Here is a 25,153-nt window from a genome sequence, read left to right as displayed (position 1 = left end):
ACACTTTACTGGATGATGCAGTGCGTTAGTTCAGCTTGGCTCTGTAGCATCTGTATAGATCAGGCGCTTCTTCAGGGCCTTTGGGTGCTTTTATTTAAACCTGATTCAGTTAGCTGTTAGCTAAAAGTGCTAAAAAACCCTGCTGAAATTTCTGATCTATACAGATGTTGGGTGAGCTGGGTTCAAATAATGTGATGCTCCTTCTGGGCATGTGCTCGGCTTGGCACAGGGGCATGTGTAGTTTTAAGGTTTGGTTTGTTTTTTTTTAATGTCTGAAAGCAGGCTTGATTTGTGGAAGAGCTGAAATTGAGACTTTATCTTGAGGTAGGAAGCTGGGTTTTTATTTCTTCTTTTTTTAGTATTAAATGTTCCTTATAAAAGATTTTTTTTAAATGTCTTAGTTATGATCAGTACTGTGCCAGAAAAATTATTATATGGGACATCTTACATCCTCCTTGTGAGTCTTGTATTTAAAATGAGAAGACACTCACTTATCAATTTTATACAAAAGTACAGAGGAAAACGTAGGCCAATTTACTTAGCTATTCATCCTGAAAATAATATCTCCTCGGCTGTTGGAATTCTTGCTTGGTGTAAGTGATTCAAGCCTTTCACTTGTACTTTCTGTGAAATCAGACTGAGTAAATAAATAGTATATGTGTTTTAGGTAGCAGTGCAGTTTTCGATGGTGAGGGATAGAATCAGTCATCTTTTCATCTCTAGATTGTATGATCTTATCTCTTTCTGTCATGGTGAGATGTAGAGGGAAGTATTTATTTGTAGAGCCAGTCTTAATAAAAACATCTCTGTGGCACAGCTCCATTTATCATAACTTTTCTCTGGCAATCATGGGCCTGATTTATGAACTGAAGAAAACCAAAGGATGAAGTTACTGAAGTTAAAGGCAAAAATTAGGTTGGTAGTTTTGTTCATAAGCTACTGAGGGATTAAATATTAAGGTTTTAAGATTAATCATGTTTCTTACAAGCTACATATGAAAGCTTTGCCATACAACTTTAATTCGCAAGGCATACAAAAAACCATGTAAATATACCCATTTTTCAAATGGGAGACGATACTATGTTTTATTAGCATACATTTTTCTTATTGGTACTATACAAACAGAGTTAATGTAAATAAATGAATTTGGATTTTGTTCATTATGCTTGTACCAGCAAAAGATGTTTGGGTATCCATACCCATTTTTCCCAATCCTCTATTTTCCTAAAATGTTTTATAACCTTTTTTGTATGTGTGAGTCTTCTAAAATATGCTGAGGCAACCTGGAACAGTAAATTGCTTGAATAAATTTCCAGGTGCTTTTATAGTGCTTTTGGATTGATGTTTAACTCTTGATGACGATATAACTGAACCAAATTGTCTCTTACTGATATATAATGAATCAAGACAAAAAAGCTAAAGTTTAACTTTATAACTGAAAAATGCAGGACTTAAAGAAAGATCTGTCCCAGCACAGCGCACACCAGCAGAAACTGAGGAGTCCATTCAACCTTCAGAGCAGTCATTCATTAAATCAGGTAAGGTGTCTTATAAAGTGTACAAGAAAACAAAAAGCAGCAGGGGTTTCACTTCCAGAGATGCAAATGAAGCATAATGTATGTGAAATTACCATGACCTCTACAGGTAAAAAAAAAGCTGTCATTTTACAGCTAATTGGTATAAAAATTAATGGCATTCTTTATAGGTGATTGAAGAATCATTGTAGTTAACTGTTCTATAAGCACTAAATGATAATTCTTATTGATTAGCAAATTCATTTTAAAGGGACTCTGAACTGGCTTGACTATAATGTGAATAGTTTTATCTCTGTATATTTTTCTGTGCAAATACAATTGCTGGTAAGCATGCTGATCTACTAGAGTATTTAATCAAAATTGCTGCAGATTTGACAGTTTAAGAGGGTCCAGCAAACTTGTTTAGACTATACCATCAAGTGGTAAATGAAGATGATACAATATCTAAAAATGTAAAGAGGTGCTGCCTCTCATAGTTATATTGCTGTTACTGTTGGAAGAGAACATAGTGATGCATACAAGTAGCTTTTCAAAGCGACTTAAAATATAAAGCCAAATTTTAAAATTTTAATAATTTTTCTTCTATGCATACATTATAATACAAGTCTGTTGGAAAGTGGACAATAATCATTTAAAATAAGTAATGGGCTTAAATTGCAAAAAGGAAGCCTTAGGGTAGTACAGCAGGGGGACCTTTCTAACTATAAAAATAGCTAAACACCGGTACTGATTATCTAGAGATTATCATGTGTCTATCATTGGGAGTCTTAAAGTGCAAGTTAGACAAACATTTGTCCAGGATGATTAACATGGGACAATCAGGGATTGAATGAGGCAGCTGTTTGAGGTCCCTTGTGCCCCATTGTTCTACGGTTCTGTAAGTAGATTGTGTTGGATGGTTCCTCAGTATTATTGCCTTTATATACATACTGCTTAAAGCAGTGTTGCTGCTGCTGCAATTTTTGTTTTGTTTTGTGGTAACAAAAAGGATATCGTTACAAAATGAGAGCCATGTTGCACCAAGAACTGTACATGTGCTGTATAAAAAGTGTTCCTGATTGAGTTCAAAACTCAAATGTTTTTTCCATTTCCTCAGAGCTTTAATTGGCAGAAGCTTTCTAAGTAATGTAACATTCATATTGGAAGCTTCAGTGTGATTTTTATACCACTTGGGGGTCTTATCCACAAACAATGCCTACTAATTTTTTTTTTCTTTTTACTTTTTAGGAAATGCATCATCTTTAATTATGCATACAGCAATTTACAATGAGTTCATAATGTGTGTCGTGCTAATAAACAGCAACCTAGAATCAGTGTTAAAAAGTAGAATATTTTCCTTTATATAATACACTGTGTATTCACTGTTTTTTTTCAAAATGCAGTGTAATAAGTAGTTTTTCATGTAATACTCAATGGCTGATGTACAGAATTAAAAGGCAAGTTAATAATTAGTTTCCCCTCATGATATTTTTAAAATAATTTGAATATATAAGTTCTAAAATTTTTATTGACATAAAACTAATATTTCCCTATAAAAAAGGAATATTAGATCGGATAAAACTAAGCTGGTATTACTACTATTTGAAATAATTGCATTTTTGAAATCTCACAACTTCTTTAAAGATGATTTTTTTTGATCTGTTGCAGTTTTTATTTCTAAGTAGATTTAACTGGAAGGGATTTCTTGTTGTTTCTACTAGGAACCAATTAACTAAAGGTTGCTAGTGTTACTGTCCCTGAGAAGACGTACAGAATAGTTAAAATCTGACATACAAAATGTAAATGAAATGTTTCCAGTTCTTTTTCATTTAAATTGTGATAAAACTGGGCAAATATTGTTATTTTATAAAAGCAGCCTATTTGGGGGTTTTTTGCATTGTTTTTGCAGTCCAGTTAATTAGGGATGAAGAAACATCACAAAATGACAAAATATGATCTAGACCTTCCCTGGTTCATATTTTGAAGTGTTTTAAAGCCTTGATCCTTAGGACTTCTCTTTATTGTACTTTATAACCTTTAGAACATGAGATTGGTGAACCTAAAGTGGAAGAGGAAATCCAGCCTGTCCTCCAGGAAGAACACCATTCCCAGTTTGGTATGAATTCATACTTGGCAATCTCTACTGGGCATTTTATAAATACCCTTACCAGCTAGAGAAATTTGAGCTTTATTGTATGTGCTCCTATGCTTGCTTTCATCTACATATAAATAAAGGGATAGCCAGTATTTTTAGCAAGCAGATTCTGATGCTATGACCTCATTTTCCAGAAGAGCTCCCAGTTGCACATCCTGCAAGGAAGGCCTCTGGCAAATGTTACATTTAAGATGCAATTAACCAGTTAATCATGTCTTTAGTAGTAACCTGGCTACTTGTTTATGCTGTTTATGGAGCAGTAAAACTGGAAGTAAGCCCCAGAATCATTACATAAAATGTGTAATAACTTTGTGGCTGGTTCCCATTGTGCCTTAAACTGAATGTGTGGTCATTGCCAATTAGGTAATTGGTATTCCCAACATTGAAAACACACCAGAGTCCTGAAGAGCTCCCATGCACTCCCAGGGCTGGGGGTGCCAGTCAGCTGAACAGCACTCTTCCCCCTGGGAGTGCATTGGAGCCCTTTGCTTCGGTGCGGTCTCACAGCTGGGAGTGCTAGTCCTCTAACTGGTGCTCCCAGTCTGGGCACACCGGGCACCCAACTTGTTGTTTGCCGGTGCAGGGAGAGCCTGGGCTCGTCTTACATCCAGAATGGTGTGCAGTTGATTGGAATCCTCAAATCAGTGGCCTAAGAAGTCCAGTGTGCTACATCTTTACATTTAGTAATGCTGGTAGAATGGGGAAACGGGGATTATGTTGTCTGTTGCTGAATTTTTCTTCTAGAGGCTTAAGGCATTTTAGAATTACACTGTAATAATGGCACTTTGCAAAGGGGGTGGTGTGCCTGAGAATTATTTGTGATGTTTGTTGAATGTTGACTGTTTCCTGGTGATTCAATTCACCCATATAGCTTACATGTTCTGTAATAGTATTTATTATTAATCAGGAGAGAGAAAGGAAGATGTAGATGAAGGAGTAAATGATCAGCAGGAGGAGAAGGTTGAAATATATGAGGAAGCTTTTGAAATTCCTGCAACAGATGACTTACATGGAGAATTAGAGGATGAACTGCTAGAAGTAATTGAAACAACGGAACCAATTCAGGAAGGTATCTGTACCACTAGCACAAATAATAGCTAAACTAAAATAGTAGATCCTAGAAGTAAATACATAGCCTAAATTTTGATTCATTCTTTATATTTAGCAAATATTTCAATTTTGCAAACGCTACTGAGCAATCAAATTTTATAAAACAATAGCATTTTAACACATTTTAGATCTACAATATTAGCTAGTATCTTGTTTTGAAAATATACCTTATGTGATTTTACTTTTGTTGCCATAAGCTTTCTTCGTTCTAATTTAGACCTTTTTATTCTTTCCTAAACTGTTTGTTCAGCCAAGATCTGTTGGGAAATTTTACTCCTTTATTGTATATTTTTAATTTTAAAAAATAATTTTTGCTTCTCAGACAATCAAGCGGATGAACCCCATGAAAATCAAGCAGACGAACCTGAAGTACAAGAGCCTGAAACAGTTGAGATTCCTGGTATGACTAGTTACTCTTAATGGTGGAATACTGCTTTTGTTGCTTAATGCTAGATAAAACCATAGAAGCCAAAGAGCAATAATTAAGCCAGAGTTGATTTAATATTTGTAATAGTATCTTTAGGAACCTCACGACCATCCTGTGAAAAGAAAGTTGCTTTACAGATACTCACAGTTTCTAGAATTATTTATGGGACTGTCATATCATAATATCTCATCAGCATGATTATGTTCTGCTGCAGTTATCCCAGTGTTAGGATTAGTCTTGACATTGACGTAATATCGTGATGATGTGATAAATCACAAAAGTGGCAGCTTTACTTTTTAGTGTCTGAAGGTAAAGTTATTATAAGGTAATACACTGACTACAAACAAATGAGCGCAAAAATATGTAGTACTGAATTTAAGAATGATAATAAAGCAGAACAGTGAGTGTTCATTTACTATCTTATTATTTCATAAAATAGATGTGCATGGCATCTTAACTATTTATGTAATAGTGCCTAAATTCTAGTCAAGTTCAGGCCCCATTTTAACAGGTGATTGACAAATATTAGGTCTGAAAAACACCCCTAGCCCTAAATAGCTTATGATCTAATTTACTAATATGTGGCAAAAAGCTGTGGATAAAGCATGCAGAAATAGTGGAGAATCAAGAAAAATCAAAACAGTAAGCATGCATTAATGAACATCAGACTAGATTCCTTGAAGATCTTTCCAGGTATCAAGGTTAGGATCACTGGCCTGTAATTCCCTGGATCTTTTCCCTTAAAGATGGGCACTATCCTCCTTTTCTGCATCATCCATAACTTAAGTTGCTTTCTGCATTCTGTAAAGGGCTTATGGTTTTTTTCACCTTCCTCTTACTTTTGACATACTTGTAGAATCCCTTTTATATACATTACCATTTTTATCTCAAATCATGCCTTGGCCCTTATCATTTCCTCCCTGTATGCCTCTATGATGTTTGTACACTCTTCATTAGTATTGTGACCAAGTTCCACTTTTTCTAGGATCCCTTTTTGCATTTCAGTTCATTGAAGAGAGAGCTATTTAGGCAGGCTAGTTTCCTGTTGCATTTCCTGTTTTTCTGTCACATCAGGATAGTTTGCTCTTGCACTCTCAATATGTAAAGCTCAGCCTGCTCTCCTGAACTGTTCTCTCCAAGACTTGCCTCCCAGGAGACCATACCCACTACTACCCTGAGTTTAAGTCTGCTTTTCTGTCTTTGTTCTGCTACCCTACAAAAAGTGGAAACTTCCTTCCTCCCCTTAGGATTTTAAAGTTTGTCATTTTGTGGTCACTGTCACCCAGGTTACCTTTAACCTTCACATTCTCAACTAACTCTTTTCTGTTCATGAGCATTAAGTCAATAGCTTTCCTCCTAGTTGGATTCTATACCATCCGTATCAAAAAGTTATCTTCAGCACACTCCAGAAATTTGTGGGGCTGCTTGTGCATTATTGTGTTTCCCACCCAGCAAATGTCCTACTAATTAAAATTCCCCATTAAAACCAGGTCTTGTGATTTGGAAACTCCTGTTACTTGTTCAAAGAAGGCCTTATCCACCTCCTTCTCCTGGTTTGTGACATATAGCAGACAATGAAATATCCCCTCCTATTGCTCTGCCCTCTGACTTTTAGATAGAGGCTTTCAGCAGGCCTATTTTGCACTTTGTACTGTACCTCAGATCATGTGTACATCTCCTTTTACATACAGGACAACACCTTTTCCTTTTTTCCGCTGCCTGTCCTTCCTGAGCAAGCTGTACCCATCCATGACAGTAATCGAGTCACGTGATGATCTACCATGTCTCCATAATTACATTATGATTCTTTGATTGTGCTAGGACTTCTAGTTCTTCCTGTTTATTCCCCATATTTCTTGCATTAGTGCATGCACATTTTGGGTATTTAACTGATTGTCCTATCTTCTCCCTAAGAACATTGCTAAGGCTTCTGTTATCGTTTCCCCTTACTAAGTTTTCATCCTGGTTCCTTGGCTCTTTACTTAGGTCTCGTCACATTCCCTTGGTGAACCTAGTTTAAAACCTTCCTCTCCAGGTTGGCAAGGCCTTTCACAAAGTAGGCCTATTCCCTCTCTTTGGCAGGTGAACTCTGTCTCTTCTCAGCAGTCCTTCTTGGAATACCGCCCCGTGGTAGAAGCCAAACACTTGGTGGTGACCCCATCTATGCAGCCGCATGTTGGTCTCCAAGATGCATCTGCTTCTAGCCGGGCAAACAAAAATTATATATACAGTAGAACCTGGATACTTTTCAGGGTTCCTAACACCCTGAAAATGAAGTGAGGTTATGCAGAGCCATAGCAAACAGCTGCACATACCTGCTGAAGTACTTGCCGAGCTACTCCTGCTATTTGCTATGGTTATATTTCGATGAGTACCGCTTCTCTGATCAGAAGGTTCAGGACTGCTAATGAGTTCCAACTGAGTGGAGTAGTAGTACCCTTTGAAGCAGCTGAGTGACTCAGCAAGCAGCTCCAACTGTTAAGTGACCCAAAAACAAATGATTTGCACTTTACTGAGGTAGATGTATTTTATATGGCTTATACAAATATTGACTGATACCTGTATGTTGTAATGGCTTACTCCTGTTATCTTGTTTCATTCAGGATTAAAGTTGATAGTGATTTAGCTCATTGGCATTGCTATAACATGGGGTGAGCAATCATTTTGGCTGGCAGACTATTTAACGAATGTTGGCAAGCTGTCAAGGGCCACACACACACAATCTTTCAGAAGGTGTCATTTTAATAAAATACAGATAAAAAACAAATTGTATTCTACAAATCAGACATCTGCTATAGCATATTTTAACTTCATTTTTTGTCACTTAAAATATTTTGTCCTGATTTTTTTTTTGAGTAGTGTATATAGAAGCGATTACATAATAGGTCAAAATAACAAATTATTACTCTTGTATATTGTGCAACGGGCTGCTCACACTCTGGGTCCCCGGAGATGGCCAGGGGTAGAGGGAGAGATGGGGGTCAGAGGGCATGTGTAGCAGAGCTTGCTAAGTCAGTGCAGCGCAGTGAAGGTACAGGTGCGGTCTGCCTCTTTTTCCCCCCCCATCCACTCCATGGCTGCCTTCACAGTGTGGAGCCACTCCACTCACTCCTACCAGCACCCACCCCATGCCCACAGATGTTACTGCCTTGGCCCTCGTTCCAATTCCAGCCAGCATGCATAACTTCCTGGTAGGACTGCTGCTATTGCAGCTGCCCGGGTACTGCTCAGCTCCCTCTGCCTCCAGTGGTGGCTCCTCCTCTTGCCCCTGCTATGCTGCTCTGGGCAGCAGGTAGCACGGGGAAGTGGCAGTGGCTGTTGGGGTATGTGATTGGCACCACATACCCAGCCATGCTGGGGGGAAGCTGTAGGTGGGTGGTTTCTGCCCCATATCAGGGCTTCAGCTCCCAGCTGCCTTCTATCCACTCTGCCTGCCCAGTGCAATGAGCAGCCACCTGAAGGTGGCTGAGTGGGTGGAAGACAGCTGTGTACATTGGCTGGGGTGGTGCTATTAGCAGGGTGTGTGCAGGCAGGAGTGCAACACTCGGATTATCTGTCTCAAGTTGTCATGGTTTAATATTACATTTTCTTGAACTTGTTTTCCTGTACTTCAGCAACAAGTGCTAGAAAAGAAAACAATGATGAAATAATTTTTCTATACTGTTTCATTTTGGTGGTTATCTACAAATATTTACTGACCAATGCTAGTAAAAGTTGGAGGAAGAGGAAGTGCAGTGACTAATGAATGGCAGTATCTTTGTTGGCATCTTTTTATGTGGGGTAACCAGAAGTTTGGTATCCACTGACTATCAAATATTTTTTCTGAATATTATTTTTTCTTCTTTTGATTTTTCTTACCTTGAATACTACATTTGAAATTTCGGCCCTAATAATTCAGTCTTTGTAGGTCTGTGAGTGCAATCGTAGAGTTCTAGTTGTATATCTTTAATTTGTTTATTCTCAACCAGTTTTTCTTCTCCATGTGGAGAGACTGAAGGCTGCCGGCATGCAACAGTTGAGGATGAAAATATAATTACACGTTAACATATCAGAACAGTAAAAAAAAACAAAAAACAAAAAAACACCTGTTTTTTGAATTTACAGTTTCATATGAACATGACATGGATCTGGAAAAGGCAACAAATGAGCCTGAAGTTTCAGGTTGGTACTCTATTTTTTAAAAGTATTAAAAGATTTTTATGCAGTTTTTTTATGCACTGCTATTCTTCTGTTTTTAAATAGTTTGGTATATTAAACAGCTTTTCATGTTTGTTGTAATATTAGATACAAGTATTATGCCAATTTGGGTTGCCTTTGGTTTCCAAAAAAGTCGCTGTTTTACCAGAACAAAATAGGTTAGACTTCCATGGGTGAAATTCTGTTCCTGAAATCATTTACTTTGGAGGTGAAGAAAGGTGATGAGTGGGTGTCAGGATTTTGTTATATCCAATGATGGTTCTTTTTCAAGTTTTAACCTGTAGAAAACACTTGTTTCCTGTGCTTACTTGTGACTCTCAAGTCTCAAGTACTTGTGACTCAAATAACCAACTAATGGAGCTTAAGACTGAAAAGAACCACTGTTAGAACTCCTTCATAATGCAAACCTTAGTAGTTCATCTGTAATTTGTGCATTAAACTAAATCACTAAAGCAGTATCTTTAAGACACCTCCAATCATGATTTTAATTTTTTGTAAGAAAGTCTGCTGAATCCCCCCGTAAGTTTGTTCTAATAACTAATCGCCAAAACTGTTAAATTTTCAGTGTTTACTGTTTGAATTTGTCTAGCTTCAAATTGCAGTCAGTGGATCTTTTTCTTACTGCTTGTTTTATATAAAAAATTGTACCAATGAAAATCTTCTCATTATGTAGATTATGAATGAGTTAGCATTATGATTTAGTTAGCCCTTAATCTTCCTTTGGACCTAAATCAGGGGTGGGTAATTATTTCGGGCAGAGGGCCGCTTACTGAGTTTTGGCAAGCCATTGAGGGCTACATGACAGGCAGCCAGGGGCAGATAAATATTACTTTTCTAAATTTTTTAGGGGCCCCGCAGGCCAGATAGGATGGCCTGGCAGGTCACATCTGGCCCGTGGGCCGCATTTTGCCCACCCCGACCTGAATAGATTGAACTACTTTAGTCTCTCACTCTAACACAGGTTTTTCAAACCTTGAAACATTCTTATATCATCCCGTCTTTAAACCTTCTTTTTAATGCATGAAAACCATGATCTCATGTTAATTAAGTACAAATATATGGATGTAATGACATTTCTTTATACAATCAAGGATTGAATGCTGGGAGTTCATGTTGAACTGGTCATCTGTGGCACCTTCCTCCCTGCCTTGCCTAACTCCATAATCTATAGTGGATTTTCCATACAGCTTCTTTTCTTTGAGTTTGACCTACATTCTTTATTCCTAGATGTGTGACGTTGCACTTCAGTATAGTAAAAGCTACTTGTTTGGCAGTACCCAGTTACTAGACCAGGAGTAGCCAACCTGTGGCATGTGTGCCACGAGGGGCACAGGGAACTTCTGTGTGTGGTGCACAGCAAGGAAGGGAAGGCAGTAGAATGACAGGTGCATCAAGGAGCAGAAAGCAGAGAAGCAGATTAGGCAGAGAAAGGGGATAGAAGTGGCACTTAGGATGAGCATAGAAATTTTACCACTTTTTCTCAGATATAACACACACTCTTTCCTCTCCAAAATCAAGTGGTTTTAAGGAGCAAAACTGTTTTCTTTGCAAAAAAAGGAGATGCTGTGCATGCCACACAGCTGCCAAGATGGCCGCCACTTGCATGGCTTGGCAAACTAAATAGGTAGAGTCTTGTGTTAACCATCACAACCATAACTATTGAGGTGCAGACAGAGCAAGTTCCCCATTGCAATTCAGCACTTTGCAGGCAGCGCTATGAGTTGCAGTGATCCCCTGGACCCAGCAGAAGTTTGCTGATGAGTCCAGGAGTTGGGGCTTCTGGATGCTTACAGCTGTGAACCTACAGCCTGGTCTCCATAGCAAAGCCACTCCCCCTCCCAGCCCAGACACTGGTTTTAGAATGGGAGTGGGGAAAGGAAGGCAGCGGGAGTTCATTCATGGGGTTCCCCAGCAGCACTGGAAGGTGGGTGAGTGGATTCGAGCCCTTCCCTCCCCCCCCACCCCATCCCCCTCAGGTGCTGATGGAAAAAACCCCAGACCAACCTCCTCCTGCTCCCTTTCCCCCCGCCCATTCTTAAAACAGCGACAGGCTGGGAGCTCTGCAGACACAAGTTACAGAATGCACTCTGTTTTGGATCATGTTCATTTGAATCCTCATGCAATGAGGGTTCAGATTTTTGTAGGATTGAGCCCTTTTAAAGCAGTCTGCAGACATGCACTTCTGTTTGGTCATAGCTGTAAATGGCTTTCTGGCACCTAGTGAACATAGTTACTTCTGTCTGCACCCTTGGCTGAGCATTGTAGTTGTGCTTAAAGTAGCAAGTGAGCTGTTGGTTATTGATGAGGCTTGTAATGTGGAAGCAACAGTTTATTTACAGGAACTTATATAAAGAATTATTTACAGTAAAGAAGTAACAGTCTTGCCATTGTTCTTGTGGGGGTCTGGGGCCTAACCTTGTGAGACAAAGTAAGTCCTGGAAATGGGACATGTCTAGGAAGTGTGGCATTGCAGGAGACAGTCTGCCATACCAGGAAGTTCATAATGCTCCATTTCCTGGAAACACTGTGTTCCCAAGAGAACTTACTCTGTCACAGTCAGCCACGACTTAGTGAAAAATATGTTCTTTCTATATTCTGCTTCCAAAAATAAGGTGTGTGTTTTTGTGGGGGGGCATTGTGTGAGAAAATATGGTACATTCTAGCATGCTTGCGTGTGCCCTTGTTGCCAAGAAGGCTAACAGCGTACTGTGCTGCTTTAGTAGGAGCATTGGCAGCAGATTGAGGGAAATAATTATTTTTCTCCTCTGTTCGGCACTGGTAAGGACACCCCTGGAAGTACTGTGTTCAATGTTAGGCCCCCCTGCTACAGAAAGGATGTGGACAAGTTGAAAAGAGTCCAACGGAGGGCAATGAAAATGTTTTGGGGCTGAGACATAAGACTTCTGAAGGCAGGCTGAGGGAATTGGGCTTAGGCTGCAGAAGAGAAGACTGAGAGGGGATTTGATAGCCGCCTTTAACTGCCAGAAAGGTGGTGGTTCCCAAGAGGATGGAGCTAGACTGTTCTCAGTGGTGGCAGATGATGAAACAAGGAGCAGTGGTCTCAACTTGCAGCAAGGGAAGTTTTGGTTGAATCTTAGAAAAAACTTTCTTACTAGGAGGGTGGTGAAGCACTGGAACTGATAACCTAGAGAGGTGGTGGAATCTCCCTCCTTGGAGGTTTTTTAAGGCCCAGCTTGACAGAGCCCTGGCTGGAAAGATCTGGTTGGGGAGTTGGACCAGAGGGTCTTCCGGCCTTAGTTTTCTATGATTCTATGACTTGCTAAAAAGGTTGGCCTCCCACTGTATTAGAGAATCTTAATGACTTGATATAAATGACTTGTCTTCATTTCACCAGTCCAGTAGCATGTGTTTAATTAGTAAAGATTATATTTTCTTCCATGCTATTGTCATTAAATAATGCTGGCATTATTTATAAGAACAGTTCTTGCAAGACTGTCCACTAAGAGTGTCCTCGTTTGAATTCCAGTTAAAAATTATATTTTAAGATACGTGAGCCAGTTTTTAATGTTTAATATACACTACAGTGTTTTTTTATTCATCAGAATGATACTACATACAATATATAAGTCAACACACTGTTAACCAAAATTATAGGCTCATTTAAAAAAACAAAAAAACCCTCTTACCTTCATTATTCTAACTGTCTTTGTCTTGCAATAATTCTTACCCTGTTTCAGGCATCTCAGAAGAAAAGGAAAACATTTAGCATTATTTTAAATTTCCCCCCGCTTATTATCATGTATGGTATATGTCAAAACAATATTTTGATCAAAAGTAAAAATTGTGTGTGTATTCTCCTAGTTTTTCAATACTCTTTGCTTTACAGTTGCATTTAAAACTCACTGAGGATTGTGTGTGCCCTTGTTGAAAATATGTGCTTAATTTTACTTAAGTGAGTAGCTCAGCTAGCTTCAGTCAGATAGGCATGTTTTTGATTTTAAGTATGTGCATAAGTAAAGGGTTGAGGGCCCATGGGGGTATGTCTAGATAAGCAGGAATGTTTGTTTCCCTGGGGACAAGTAGCAGCAGCACATGTTGTGCCAGTTCTGCTTGTCCCTGGGGAACGCCTGTGCCACGTGGCCTCTGGTGTGCAGCAGGTTACCCTGGGTGGGTAGGGGAGACTAGGGCCAGCAATTTATGTTGGCCCCAACAGCCTCACCCAGGGGCTGGAGAAGCTGCAGCCATGTCGATCCTGCAGCGTAGAGTCTGGCTGACAGCTGGAGTGTGGCTCTAGCGGGCCAGACTCTGCTTTTAGGTGGCACACATTGCTGCCACATGCACCACTCCACATTTTTTCCACACAGATTTTTTGATCTTATGATCTCCCAGGGTCAAAAAATCCTCCTGTGCTGCAAGGTAGCAGTACAAGAAATGCCTGAATGTGCAGTGTGTGGTGCTACCAAATGGCTGTGCTCATCTGGATATGACCATGGTGTATATTCTGGATTTTTTTATAATTCAGTAGTCATTGTTAAGCAGCATATTGCATTGTTCTGATAAATATTGATATATTAGTTGATGTGGTTACACCTGCGTTCCTGAGCTATTTAACAACTCGTTAATCAAAACACAGCATACTAAAAGTACTTCTTTTTTTAGATGACATTGAATCATTTGTAGAAGAGAATATTGAATATCCCCCAGGTATACTGTCTGAATTTTTATTTCTGTTTTACACATTGGGTTTAAAAAGCTGGGTTTTGGTTATGTGTGGGACTCTTTTTTTTAATACACAAGTGAAAGGTTCTTACAGCTTTACATAATGTATTACACTTTATTTTGATTTTGATGGAGTAGTTTTAAACCTAAACCTGAATTAGGCAGACAAAGTTCTTCGGGTATATCTGATATTTTTTATTAGACCAAGTAAAATACGCTCCCTATGCCTGAAGAAGGGTGTTTGTTAGGGCTGTGTGAGGCTTCGGACCATGCTTTGGATCCACAGAAGCTTCAGATGCTTTGGCATCTGAAACAACATGTCTGGATCAAACCACTGGCTTAGTTAGGCGTTCCAAAGCGGGTCGGAGCTTCTGAAGCACTTTGGAAAAGCTTCAGAGCCGCTTTGGAGATGCTGCCATAGGGTATAATGGGGAATCAATGAAATATCAATAACTTTGTTGTTTTTTGTCTAATTTGGATGGAATTTGCAGGGATGGTAACCTGCTGAGAGCATCAAGCCTGCCAAGTTTCAATAAGATCATTGCAGGGGTTCGGGGGAACTGCACCCCAAATTCTTGAAAGAAAACTCATGTCACGTCTGTGTGTTACAACACAGGGGGGTGAAAACTGCAGGGGTGGTAGCCCCTGGTGAGGCCACAAAGCCTGCCAGGTTTCAAGAAGATGGGTGCAGGGGTTTGGGAGGAACTGCACCTCAAGCTGTGGACAAGCAAAACTCATGACATGGGTGACACGGTGTGTGTTAGGGTGCAGCAGGGAGAAAGCTGCAGGGAGGTAGCCCCTGCTACGGCAGGATCTCTGAGGTGGCTCCAAGGCTTCGGAGCCAATTTGGCCGGATTGAAGCGGGAACCCAGTCCATTGCTCCAGATCGGATCCCTGGCATCCGAAGCCAGATCGAATAGCTGCCTACTCACACAGGCCTAGTGTTTGTGCCCAAAAGTTTGCAAAAAAGAATTTTTCCAACTATTTTAGTTGGTCTAATAAAAGATATCAGATTTACCCAAAGAACTTTGTCTGCCTATGTCCTTAGACCAACATGGCTACAACCAACACCCCTAAGCCTGAATTAGGCTCTCAATAATACTTTTAAAGCATTTATGAATTTTATTTTTGAATAAATAATGTTGATATTGGATACCTTCTTGGGTTATTATTAGTTGTTTTGTTATCCCTAAAATTCTGACTTGAACATTCATTTCACTTTTACAGAAGACATGGTACAGGAAGACTACAATGAAGAACATGGTATAACAGCCATCATCTTTATTGAAAATATTGGTCATAATAAAGAATACGTTTTCTGTCATGTTAATAATTCACTGTTTTTTATAAGCCCGCTTTCCCTCAAAAGGTTTCTTTTGAAAATGTAATTTTAATGGCATTGCTCAATTGAAATACATTATTTGAGCTTTGCACTTACTTACATATTTGTTACAAGGAAATTACAAAAAAAAAGGGCACTAACAACATAATTTTCAAGAGTAAGAACTAACTTAAATTGTGCTATTATTCAAATTGCTGTTTCTTTTTTTAAAAATAAAGACTTACATTTAGGAGGGGGCTTGGGTGTTGCATCTAACCTTCAGGCACTTAGGTTGCTTGCAAATGTGAAAAAAAAACATACTGCACTTAACTTTAAATTTGGTGTGCTCCTGTGCCAAGCCCAGCTCAAGTTCAGAAATTAATGCATTACTTCAGTGTGACTCTGCAGCATCTGTATAGATCAGGTACTTTAGTAGGGCTTTTTTGGAGCTTTTATCTAGTAGCCAAAAAGCCCTGCTGAAGTGCCTGATTTATACAGACACTGCAGAGCTGGGTCTAAGTAATGTGCTGCTGTTTTCAATAAAGCAGTCTCTCTCTTCCACCCTCTCCACCCTGCTCCCCCTCAATGTCTGCAAGCAGCCTTGATTTATAGAATTGAATTCACAAAACCAAAGAGCTGAAGGGGGAATTAGACACCTCCAAATAGGTTTTACAGTAACCAGCCTGCTGAGTCGTGGGAGATACCCAAGATAGCCAATAAGAAAAGCCTTAAATATGTCTAAAATGTTACTAATATCTAGCATTTTAAATACGTGTTTTTCAGTACTGAGTTAGGCATTTATAGGGTGCTAGGAATCATAGAGCTGAACCCTCTCCAGCAGTTAGGTACTTTAAATCATCCCCTGGATGTAGAAAACTAGTTTACTCTTCTGAAACTTGGCTGTAGAAGAAGGTTGAGATGATCTTTAATTTATTTTATAATAGCTTAGTGATTGGAGCAAGCAACAAGGATTACTGGATTACTCTCAGCTTGAAGAGTGGATGACTGGGTTCAAATCCTCATATTTCACCTCCCTTGAGACTGCCTTTAATACTGGGCTAATGGCTAAGCTGAAGGGGTAGCACTCTTTCCTTCCCTGTCTCCCTCTCATGCCTTTTATTCCTATGGCTATTAGGCTGTTGTGTAGCAAAATGCAAGATTTGAGCCAGCCAGCAAGCAAGGGAACCTAACTCAGTAGCCAGTGATTCAGGCTATCGCTGTGGGGAAAGGGAGGCTGAGTTCAAGTCCTTGCTCCTAACACTATTTATGTGTTTTATCCAATCACTTTTTAATGCAAAATGCATAAGCAGACCCAAAACTTCTTTCCTCTTTTCATATATGTCCTCATCTCATGTTCATTCTTACTCTCTTTTTCTGGTCCTGTGAATCTTGCATTTGTTTCTGCACAGTGATAGAGCTTCAATAGAGGCCAGAGAAAGCTGCTTGTTCCTTCATCCTAGTCTCTAGCTTGGTGCCTACAACACTCTCTTGGGAGGTAGGGCATGTGGATTTGAAGCTCCTTTGACTGAGGAAATCCTATACACTGTATTATGTATAAGGTGAACAGTGGTAGGTCTTCCTCTATCTGAGCTGTTTTTCATGAGAGTGGCTATTGCTCCTGTGTTTTATGCTCAACTCTGCTCCTTACTGAACCCTCTTATTTTAATGCTTTTTGGGTGCAAAAGCATCCCTGTGGAATTTCCACTGACTCTTATAAGGGCTTTGTTTGTGCAGAATTGCTACATGGTCAATACCCAGAACTGTACTGAAGAAGACATTTGAACAGTATTATACTGACTTCCAGAGGAATGAACTAAATGAATTTAGAGTGGGTTTCCACCTGTAACATTATACATTTATGATTCTTTGGGCAAATCAAGCCTCCAACTCTTTTGAATACTATTTTTCCATCTTTTTTAGAACCAAAACATGAAGAAGAGACTGAGATCCAGGATCCAGGTACAGATGATATTGATACAACAGGTACATGTTGAAAGATACCTCGATTTAGACAAATGTTTAAAAAGTTAAGACTGTGAGTAAATGGTAATTTAATTGAGATGTAATTAATACTAATAATTTAACATTAGGTAATTCTTAGGTAAGGCACTGCAAATTATCATAATTCCAGTTTATCATCTTAGGTATATTATGGAGTATTCAAAAGTTTGATCATGCTCTTACTATATATAAAATAGCATTCATTTTTTAAATGTGTGTTAGGATGGTTTTGGTAGGTGGGGCTCCTTGAGGCAGTTAATGCACTAATTTAATATGTCCTCTTTTCACCTCTTGGTTGTGGTTCAAATTGAGTGTATGTTGTCAGCAGTTAAGCAAGGAGCATCCTGCAGAAGATGCATTCACATTTTAGAAACTACCAAATTGACTACTTTGACTTGTTGCTCTTTTTAGATGTTATGTTGTTCTGGAATATCACCTAATTAAATAACAGTCTGCAGATGAAAAGATACAATTGAAAGGCTGTTTGTTTTGGTTTTACTTAACATTATAAAATATATAAAATAACAAACCAAGATATACCATTAGATTGAGGAACTGGCTGTCTTTCATGCCATAAAATTAGCAAGATTCAGGAAGCAATTGGACTTGTATCTGGATAACAAGACTATCTAAGAATTCTAATAGTTAATGGTAACAAATATTAGAACAGATTTTAAGCTTCAAGCTTTACAGTTACAGACCAGTATTTAAACTGGTCTGTAACTGTAAAGAGACTGAAACAATCTAAAGTTGTGGTCAGGGTATCCCACACTCATCAAAAATAACCTTCCTTTTCTCTTTGTTTGACCCCTTGGCTCTAACCACTGATGAGAATAGGATATTGAATTCGATGAATTGTTGATATGATTTCATCTGGCAATTCCTATCCTCACATTAAAATACTGTGTAAGAAACCCTATAGACATAAATGAGGAGAAAAAAAGTGGTTGGAGCTATGACGAGTCAGGTACAAAGGAAAGAGAAAGAAAGTAAACAGAAGAAAGTAAAGAGGAAGCTAAACTTGTCTTCTAGGTTATTAAGTCTAATTTTGTGTTTTATTTTTTGTCCAGTTTAAACAACCCCCCCCTAAAAAAAACCCCAAACAACTAAAACCCTGTTCTTTAAATGTTTTTCATATTGTCACTCTTTAACAAATAATTGACAGATAAACCTTTTACCCCTTTAGAGTATGCAGAATCAGAGACTGCAGAAAAGGAAGAAATTACAGGTAACTTACTTCAGCATACTGACTTTCCTCAATTGCTTTACTGTGTACTGCATTAAAAAAATAAATACTTTTTAAGTAAGGTCTTCAGTGAGGCTAGGAGTAGAGAAGAGGACAGTCTGCTCCTTCTCTTCCTTTAAATTTCTCTCTCAAGAGAGAGAGAGAGAGAGAGAGATTTTTTTTTTTAGGCCAACCTGGAATGGAATAGATTAAAAAAGAGGTGAACTGCCATTTGTGTGCCCAAATGTGTGCAATAATTAACAAGGTTCCACTCTATTTACAAACTCATTTATGCCAGGAAGATGATAAATAAAGCATCTTGATCCTACTATCCTACTTCTGCTAGAGTTCTTCAGTTACCTTAAAATATCAATCTGAGAATCTATGAGGGTATGTTTCACAAATAATATTTACTTGAATACAAGTTAAATCCCTCCCTGCCCCAATCATCATGCAGGGAAAAGCCATATCAGGCAACTTAACATTAGGATAGGTTAATGCAGCCCACCTGAATAAGATATGTTAGTGCCCACTTTGCACAGTCCCCCCTTCCCTGCCTCCCACCCCAACACCAACTCTTTTTCTAATCATGGTAAGCCATGAATACATTTTGACAGCCTCTTCACTCCCATAGCTGAGCTGTGCCTTTCTTTTCCATTTCCAGTGAGTCTTGTTTATTTATCAGCTTTAAGTACCTGGCAAATGGAACCCCAAACAGTTCACCCAGAATCCCTCTGTTGCCCCCTTCCTCAGTCCACTCTCCATGAGGTGGAGCCAGACCAGGTTGTCTTGCCCCTCATCTGCGTATACATTTATGGAGGATCCCAGGACTCATGACAAGAACATGAGTAGCATTTAGTTTATTCTCTCTGCAGCATCTGCTACTTGCCTGGGGATTGCATAGATCTGTGCCTACAGCAGGGTCTGCTTTGCAAGCAGTGGCCTACAGCAGCAAAAGGTTGCCAATCCCTGTTATAGTGTGCTCTACATACTGTTGCTTATGGATGCATGTAAAAATTTGAAGTTGGAAATTTTGGAGATTCTTTGACTTAAGTTGCCTGCAAATGAATGGACAGGATTCAGTGGCTCAAAAGAAGCCCTCCAGTTGTATGTTCCTAAAAAGATATATACTTGTAGATGGAACATTCTTTTTCATCATAAAAGGATATATTTTTAGACTGTTCATATTTTATGAACAGTTCTCTTAACCTTTAACTTTGATAATGGCCCATACTTGTATCTCTAAAAATAAACTTCTGTACCTGCTTTTATACATCGAACAGGAATGGCTGATGTGGAAGATGAAAGTAAGTATAGTCAGCTGTGGGTATCTCTAAAAGGAAGGTTAAAAACTTTTTTTACCAAATTACTTTATTTCCATAGTATAACAATATCTATTTGTTTAAAATATACCTGCTTAAAATAACTTAATCTGTTGCATGTTGTAGTTTAAAGTGAATTCTAGGGGGGGAAGTTTGAAAACAAAAAAATTCTTCCAGGTATACCAAAGTAGCAAATGTTTATTCTTAACATTTTAATGCTTACAGTAAAATTGTTAATAGTTTATAGATCCCAGATCTCTGGAGTAGAATATGAAATGTACTGTTGTTCAAACTTACCTCTGTTCTGTCCGTTCATTAACCCTTTTATGCTTCATTCGCATCAGTATTTTAGGATTTGACTCAATTAAATATCTTTAAGTTTCTTGAGTTTTAGGCCCCTGTGCAGAAAGCATCAGCTGTTGAGCTTCCTGCACACCATGGCACACGTTAACTGTTTATATTGAGCTTTAATTTGAATGTGGAACATCTTTGGAGGTGGTTGGCTATTTTATTGTGCCATAAATTGATCAAACATGTGGCATGTTACAATTTATCATGCAATTAACACATTAGTTATGTGGTAAATATAATATCTGTTCTAGCCCTTAGTTTCCGCTCATGCCATAAGACCTGTTTGCAAGGAGTGGTTGCACATCTTTAAATTTGAGGCATATACTAAAAAAAGAGAATTGAAAACTGATAGTTGTAAGTCAACATAAATATCCAGTGTCAACAGAAGATGCTTCCTGTTAAACATCCATTGCATTTGATGTATTTGTTAAAACTAGTTTCCATTCATTAATTCAAGCCTTAGATTTTCTTTTTTCAAAACATATTTTGCCTAGTTCAGGGCTGTCCAGCTTCTAAGCGGCTGAGGGCCACGTCGCCCACTGGCTGCACCAGTGGGGGTTGTAGCGCTGCAGATGCTCTGGCCTGCATCCTCAGCTCCCTGTCACTGGGTTCCCCTGTCGTTCTGTGCTGCGCTGCACTGTACTGCACTATAAGGAGCAACTTAGGTTCCTCCAGTACTGTCATTTGTAGTCATTGCTATAAATTTTGTATCTTAACTACAGGAGCCCATCCGGAGCCAGTAGATGAAGATACAGAGCCAGGTATGTTTTTGGAACTTTATCTTTAAAGCATGTAAATATACCTGTTTGGAGTATTTAACACTAAAGCTGTTTAATTATATTGTTGTGAACCTTGCATTGTAGGTGAAATTCCTGAAGATGTGGAAATAAATGAGAAGCCATTAGGTATGAGCATTTACTTTTTTTTTTTTTAAATCGGTTTTGCTAAGGACTGTGTTTAATTTTTTGTGCAGCATGTACAACAATATTTGATACTTTAATTCTCCAAAGACAGATGATTGTTTCGTTACCTATGCAAAAATATATACGTATCTCATTCTGAAGACTGCTTGAAAAGACTTAGTTAAAAAAAAATCCATTTGTATCTTTGGCTTTAATGTCACCAGGAACCATTGCAATTTAAGAAGGTTTTGAATCAAACATAATACAAAGCAGTGTTCCAAAAAGGGCAAGTTAATGTCCGTCAGTTCATAACAAAAAACACCTTTCAAGCCTTACTGGGTGTGGCTCTACAAATAATAGATAATACTATGCTGTGATGGTACTGACTGATAGTTCCCTGAACCAGAAATAGTATAGCTGCCTTGCTGTGGTGCAATGCATACACCCATCACTTTTGCATTAAAGTAGCTATACCACTTCAGTTTTAGGTGATGGTATGTGTGGAGCAAGTGTAGGGTGTTTATAACCACTTCTTGGTTCAGGCAATACTTCGAAAGAACTGAATGACAATATTGTCTGAGGATTTGTTCCTATATGACATTTGTTCTGAAAATTCTTGTTTTAATCTAGCTATTTATGCTGTTGATATTTTACTGTGAAATATTTTTGCTTCTTTAATATGTGATTCATTCTGTAATGGAAATGCATTAAATTTGCATGTAGTAATTTGTTGCACTTGGCTAGTGTTTTATTGACCAGTTTGTTTGTCTATATTTAACTCTTGCATATTTTCTGATACTGAATATTGGGAGAGGAACAAATTCAAACATATCCCGAATATAACTTTTTAAATTTCCTTCAAACAGAAGAAGTAAAACATGCAGAAGACCAAGTTGTTGCTGAACCTCATGAAACAGGTTTGTATAGTGTCTTTTTGCTCTGAATCTCTGCTCCTATTTTTTAAATAATGTGAAATTTACATAATATGACAATTAGACCCCTGGCAGATATTCATGTAACTGTGCCATGGGACGTGGAATGATTTTGGGATTGGGGATCAGATGTCAATTGTGCCCTCTTTGGTAGTGCAGGGCGAGCCTGAGATTGTAATCATAATTATGATCCCAGGCTCCCCATACACCAGCAAGTTTAAAGCTGGGTGTTCACAGCTCTGATAGTAGATTGTGAACTGGGGTGAGACACTGTACCAAGGTCTGGAAGTGGGGCTGGTTCCAGACCCCTGCTGTGGTCTCCAGCCTGAACTGACAGCTAATTGCTAAGCTGGTGGGGAACTCACTGGGGCTGGTTCCAGACCCCCAGTGTGGTCTCTGGCCCAAACCACCTATCAGGCAGTTGTTGGCTTGGCCGCACATTCAGTTTAAGGTGCCATACAAACCATCCACAACATTGTTCTATAGTTATACATGGAGCAATTTTATGGCTGGTTGGCCATTTTATGGCACCTAAAATATACAAGTACAAGTGTAACAACCTTGTCATTTATGCTGCAATTAACATGTTAACCACAGCATAAATGTAACATGCGCTTCCTTTTCCAGTAAAGTTCTCTGTTTGTTTGTTTGTTTGTTTGTTTGGGGGGCTGGTTACCCCACATCTGTCAGCACCTTTGAGACTTTTTTGTGTGTTGTCATTTTAACAAGATGCATGATATACAGTCTTAGGCAGAATGGTAAGTACATACTGTACAATTTTTGGTTTCAGTGGAGAATAGTGTAAAGCACTTGAGATGCTCATGGGTAATATGGACAGTTTTTTAAATGGGGAAAATGGATTTGCCAAATCCCATTTACTTCAACATTAAAAGCACCATTTAAACTGGATTAATTACGCTAGATCAGGGTGCTAGCTCAGGGGTGCTCAACCCTTGCCCCACAAGTCAAATCTAGCCTACTGAACCCTGGTATCCAGCCTGCAGGGATCCTCAGGGGTCAGAAGATTTGGTGGCAGGGGAGTGGTGGAATCTCTGGCTAGATCTAGCCCTGCCCAGGCCATTGCAGCACAGCAGAATCAGGATAGGGCCTGTCCACCGGCACCACCAGATTGGGGCTGGGCTGCTCCCCCTTCCCTGCCCCCATGCCACTGTGCACATCCAGATTGGGATCAGGCTGCTCTACACCTGTCCCTGCACTTGTCCACCCCATTCTTCCCCAACTGCTGTTGCTGGATTGGAGCCACCCTGCTCCACCCCTGCCCCACCCACTGCAGCTGGATCACATGCCCCCTGCCCCAGCTGCATGTCCAGATCAGGGCCAGGCTCCCCTCCCGCACCCGCCATGGCCAATTGAGCCAGGCTGTACCCCTCCTCCCCCTCCTCCTGGGGAGGGGTTGGATCCTGGATGCACCTGCCCCGCTTGCTGGATCAAACCCACTGGCACTGCCTGTCTGGCCCACAGGGTGAAAAATTTGGGCACCACTGTGTGCTAGCTAATTCATAAGTAAGTAGTGTACTTGGCTGTTCACACCTTATTGTGGATTGTTACTTTGTTATTCAGAGCCTCTTAGGCTCCTGGACTTCCTACCTCATTTTGAAACTATTTTGCTTCTAAATGATTTGTGGTCTGTTTATAAACAACACTTTTTATCTTGTGAATTGTTAATGTGAGAATCAGAATCCCTCAATTAATTATATTCTAACCAGGCTTTTGGAGTCTTTTAAGTTGATTTTGAGCAACAGAAATTTTACCAAAAAAAAAAAAAATTTTCATTTTTAAATGTCTGCCAACTTCTGATTTACAGAAATTCCTGTTCAAGCAGAAGATAACCTACGTGATGATCTAGTAGGTAAGTTAATTTTAAATGTTTTAATTTATTGAAAAAAAATAACCCTTCACAGTTAGTTGGAAAGTTTAGGTAAAAATCTTTAAAAAACACAACAAAAAAACAAAAACAGAAATTCATACATTAGTACGGCTGGAAGGGGCCTCAAGAGACCGTCTAGTCAAACCTGCAATCTTGGTGTTGTTAGCACCACTCTCTACCCAACTGAGCTGAAGAGCCAGTATTTGAACGTTATAATTGGAAGTTGTGTTTGAAGTAATAGGCTTAATTAACAACGTCAACTACAAAATAGCACTTTAAATGCATTTTTTTAAACATTTTGGATCACAATTTTAAATGAATCATAACAAATAACCTATTATCCATTTCTGACATTTTATTTAGCTGCTGAATTGGTGAAAGAAAAAAGGAAATACTTTGTCTCAAAATACGCCCTGATAGCTTGTTTGAATCCTTGCTGGAAATGATAGGAATAGCTACTCTATAGTAATCAAAATATGGGTCAGGTCAACTTTTATATCCAACACTTTATTTACTTCAGTTACTAAGAGTAGGTCTGGGACAGAGACCTCTTCTCCCTGATGCACTAACTGTGTATTTATTTTTTACATAAACTGTTTGGATATCCACAATATTTACAGTTCTCCCAGTAGTTACCCAAATGAACAGTGATAAATAATGTTTGCCAGTTCAGTGCTCAGAACTAATACTTTCTAAGATTGGCATCTTCAAACAAGAACAAGGGTCTCTTATTTTCCTCACCTTTTAAACAGATGTTTCCCTAAATCTAACTTCAGAGTTCAACTGCTAACATTTCTCATCTTTTATAGTAATTCAGACATGTTGGGTGAAAGTCTGTATTTCCTCAGGAGCAAAGCACAGAATATGCAGCTCATGGAGATTTCAAAGATTTCATAGATGTTAGGGCTGGAAGGAACCTCATGAAATTATTGGGTCCAGCCCCCTGTCCAAGGGGCAGGAAGTCAGCTAGGGTCAGATCACACTAGCAAGAGAGGCATCCAAGCGTTTCTTAAAGGTATCTAGAGTAGATCCTTGCACAACTTCTGTTGGGGGGGAACCCTGGAGACTCTGATGGTAAAGAAGTTGTTCCTTATGTCCAGTTTAAAATGGACTTCCGGCAGTTTCTGA

At 39.0% G+C, this 25,153-nt stretch overlaps 1 protein-coding gene across 4 annotated transcripts in view; it reads left to right on the top strand.

Annotated features, from left to right (window-relative positions):
* Positions 1–25,153, top strand: part of LOC109304915 (aspartyl/asparaginyl beta-hydroxylase-like) — a 119,413-nt gene that overhangs the window by 69,893 nt on the left and 24,367 nt on the right. For 2 of the 4 annotated variants that reach the window (XM_019527717.1, XM_019527719.1), the window contains 13 exons: positions 1,449–1,538; positions 3,556–3,630; positions 4,577–4,738; positions 5,102–5,179; positions 9,311–9,367; positions 14,024–14,068; positions 15,311–15,346; positions 17,325–17,387; positions 19,914–19,937; positions 21,026–21,064; positions 21,167–21,208; positions 22,072–22,122; positions 23,963–24,007. In XM_019527717.1, the coding sequence (XP_019383262.1) occupies positions 1,449–1,538; positions 3,556–3,630; positions 4,577–4,738; positions 5,102–5,179; positions 9,311–9,367; positions 14,024–14,068; positions 15,311–15,346; positions 17,325–17,387; positions 19,914–19,937; positions 21,026–21,064; positions 21,167–21,208; positions 22,072–22,122; positions 23,963–24,007 (807 nt within the window). Of the gene's footprint in view, positions 1–1,448; positions 1,539–3,555; positions 3,631–4,576; positions 4,739–5,101; positions 5,180–9,310; positions 9,368–14,023; positions 14,069–15,310; positions 15,347–17,324; positions 17,388–18,591; positions 18,740–19,913; positions 19,938–21,025; positions 21,065–21,166; positions 21,209–22,071; positions 22,123–23,962; positions 24,008–25,153 lie in introns of those variants that run through there. The other 2 variants (XM_019527718.1, XM_019527720.1) reach the window with 2 other exon arrangements.

The sequence above is a fragment of the Gavialis gangeticus genome, unplaced genomic scaffold (assembly GCF_001723915.1).
Source record: "Gavialis gangeticus isolate Ggan-Ray unplaced genomic scaffold, GavGan_comp1, whole genome shotgun sequence".
NCBI classification, from domain to species: Eukaryota; Metazoa; Chordata; order Crocodylia; family Gavialidae; genus Gavialis; species Gavialis gangeticus.
The sequence above is the reverse complement of the archived record's forward strand: the minus strand, read 5'-3'. Positions and strand labels throughout refer to the sequence as shown.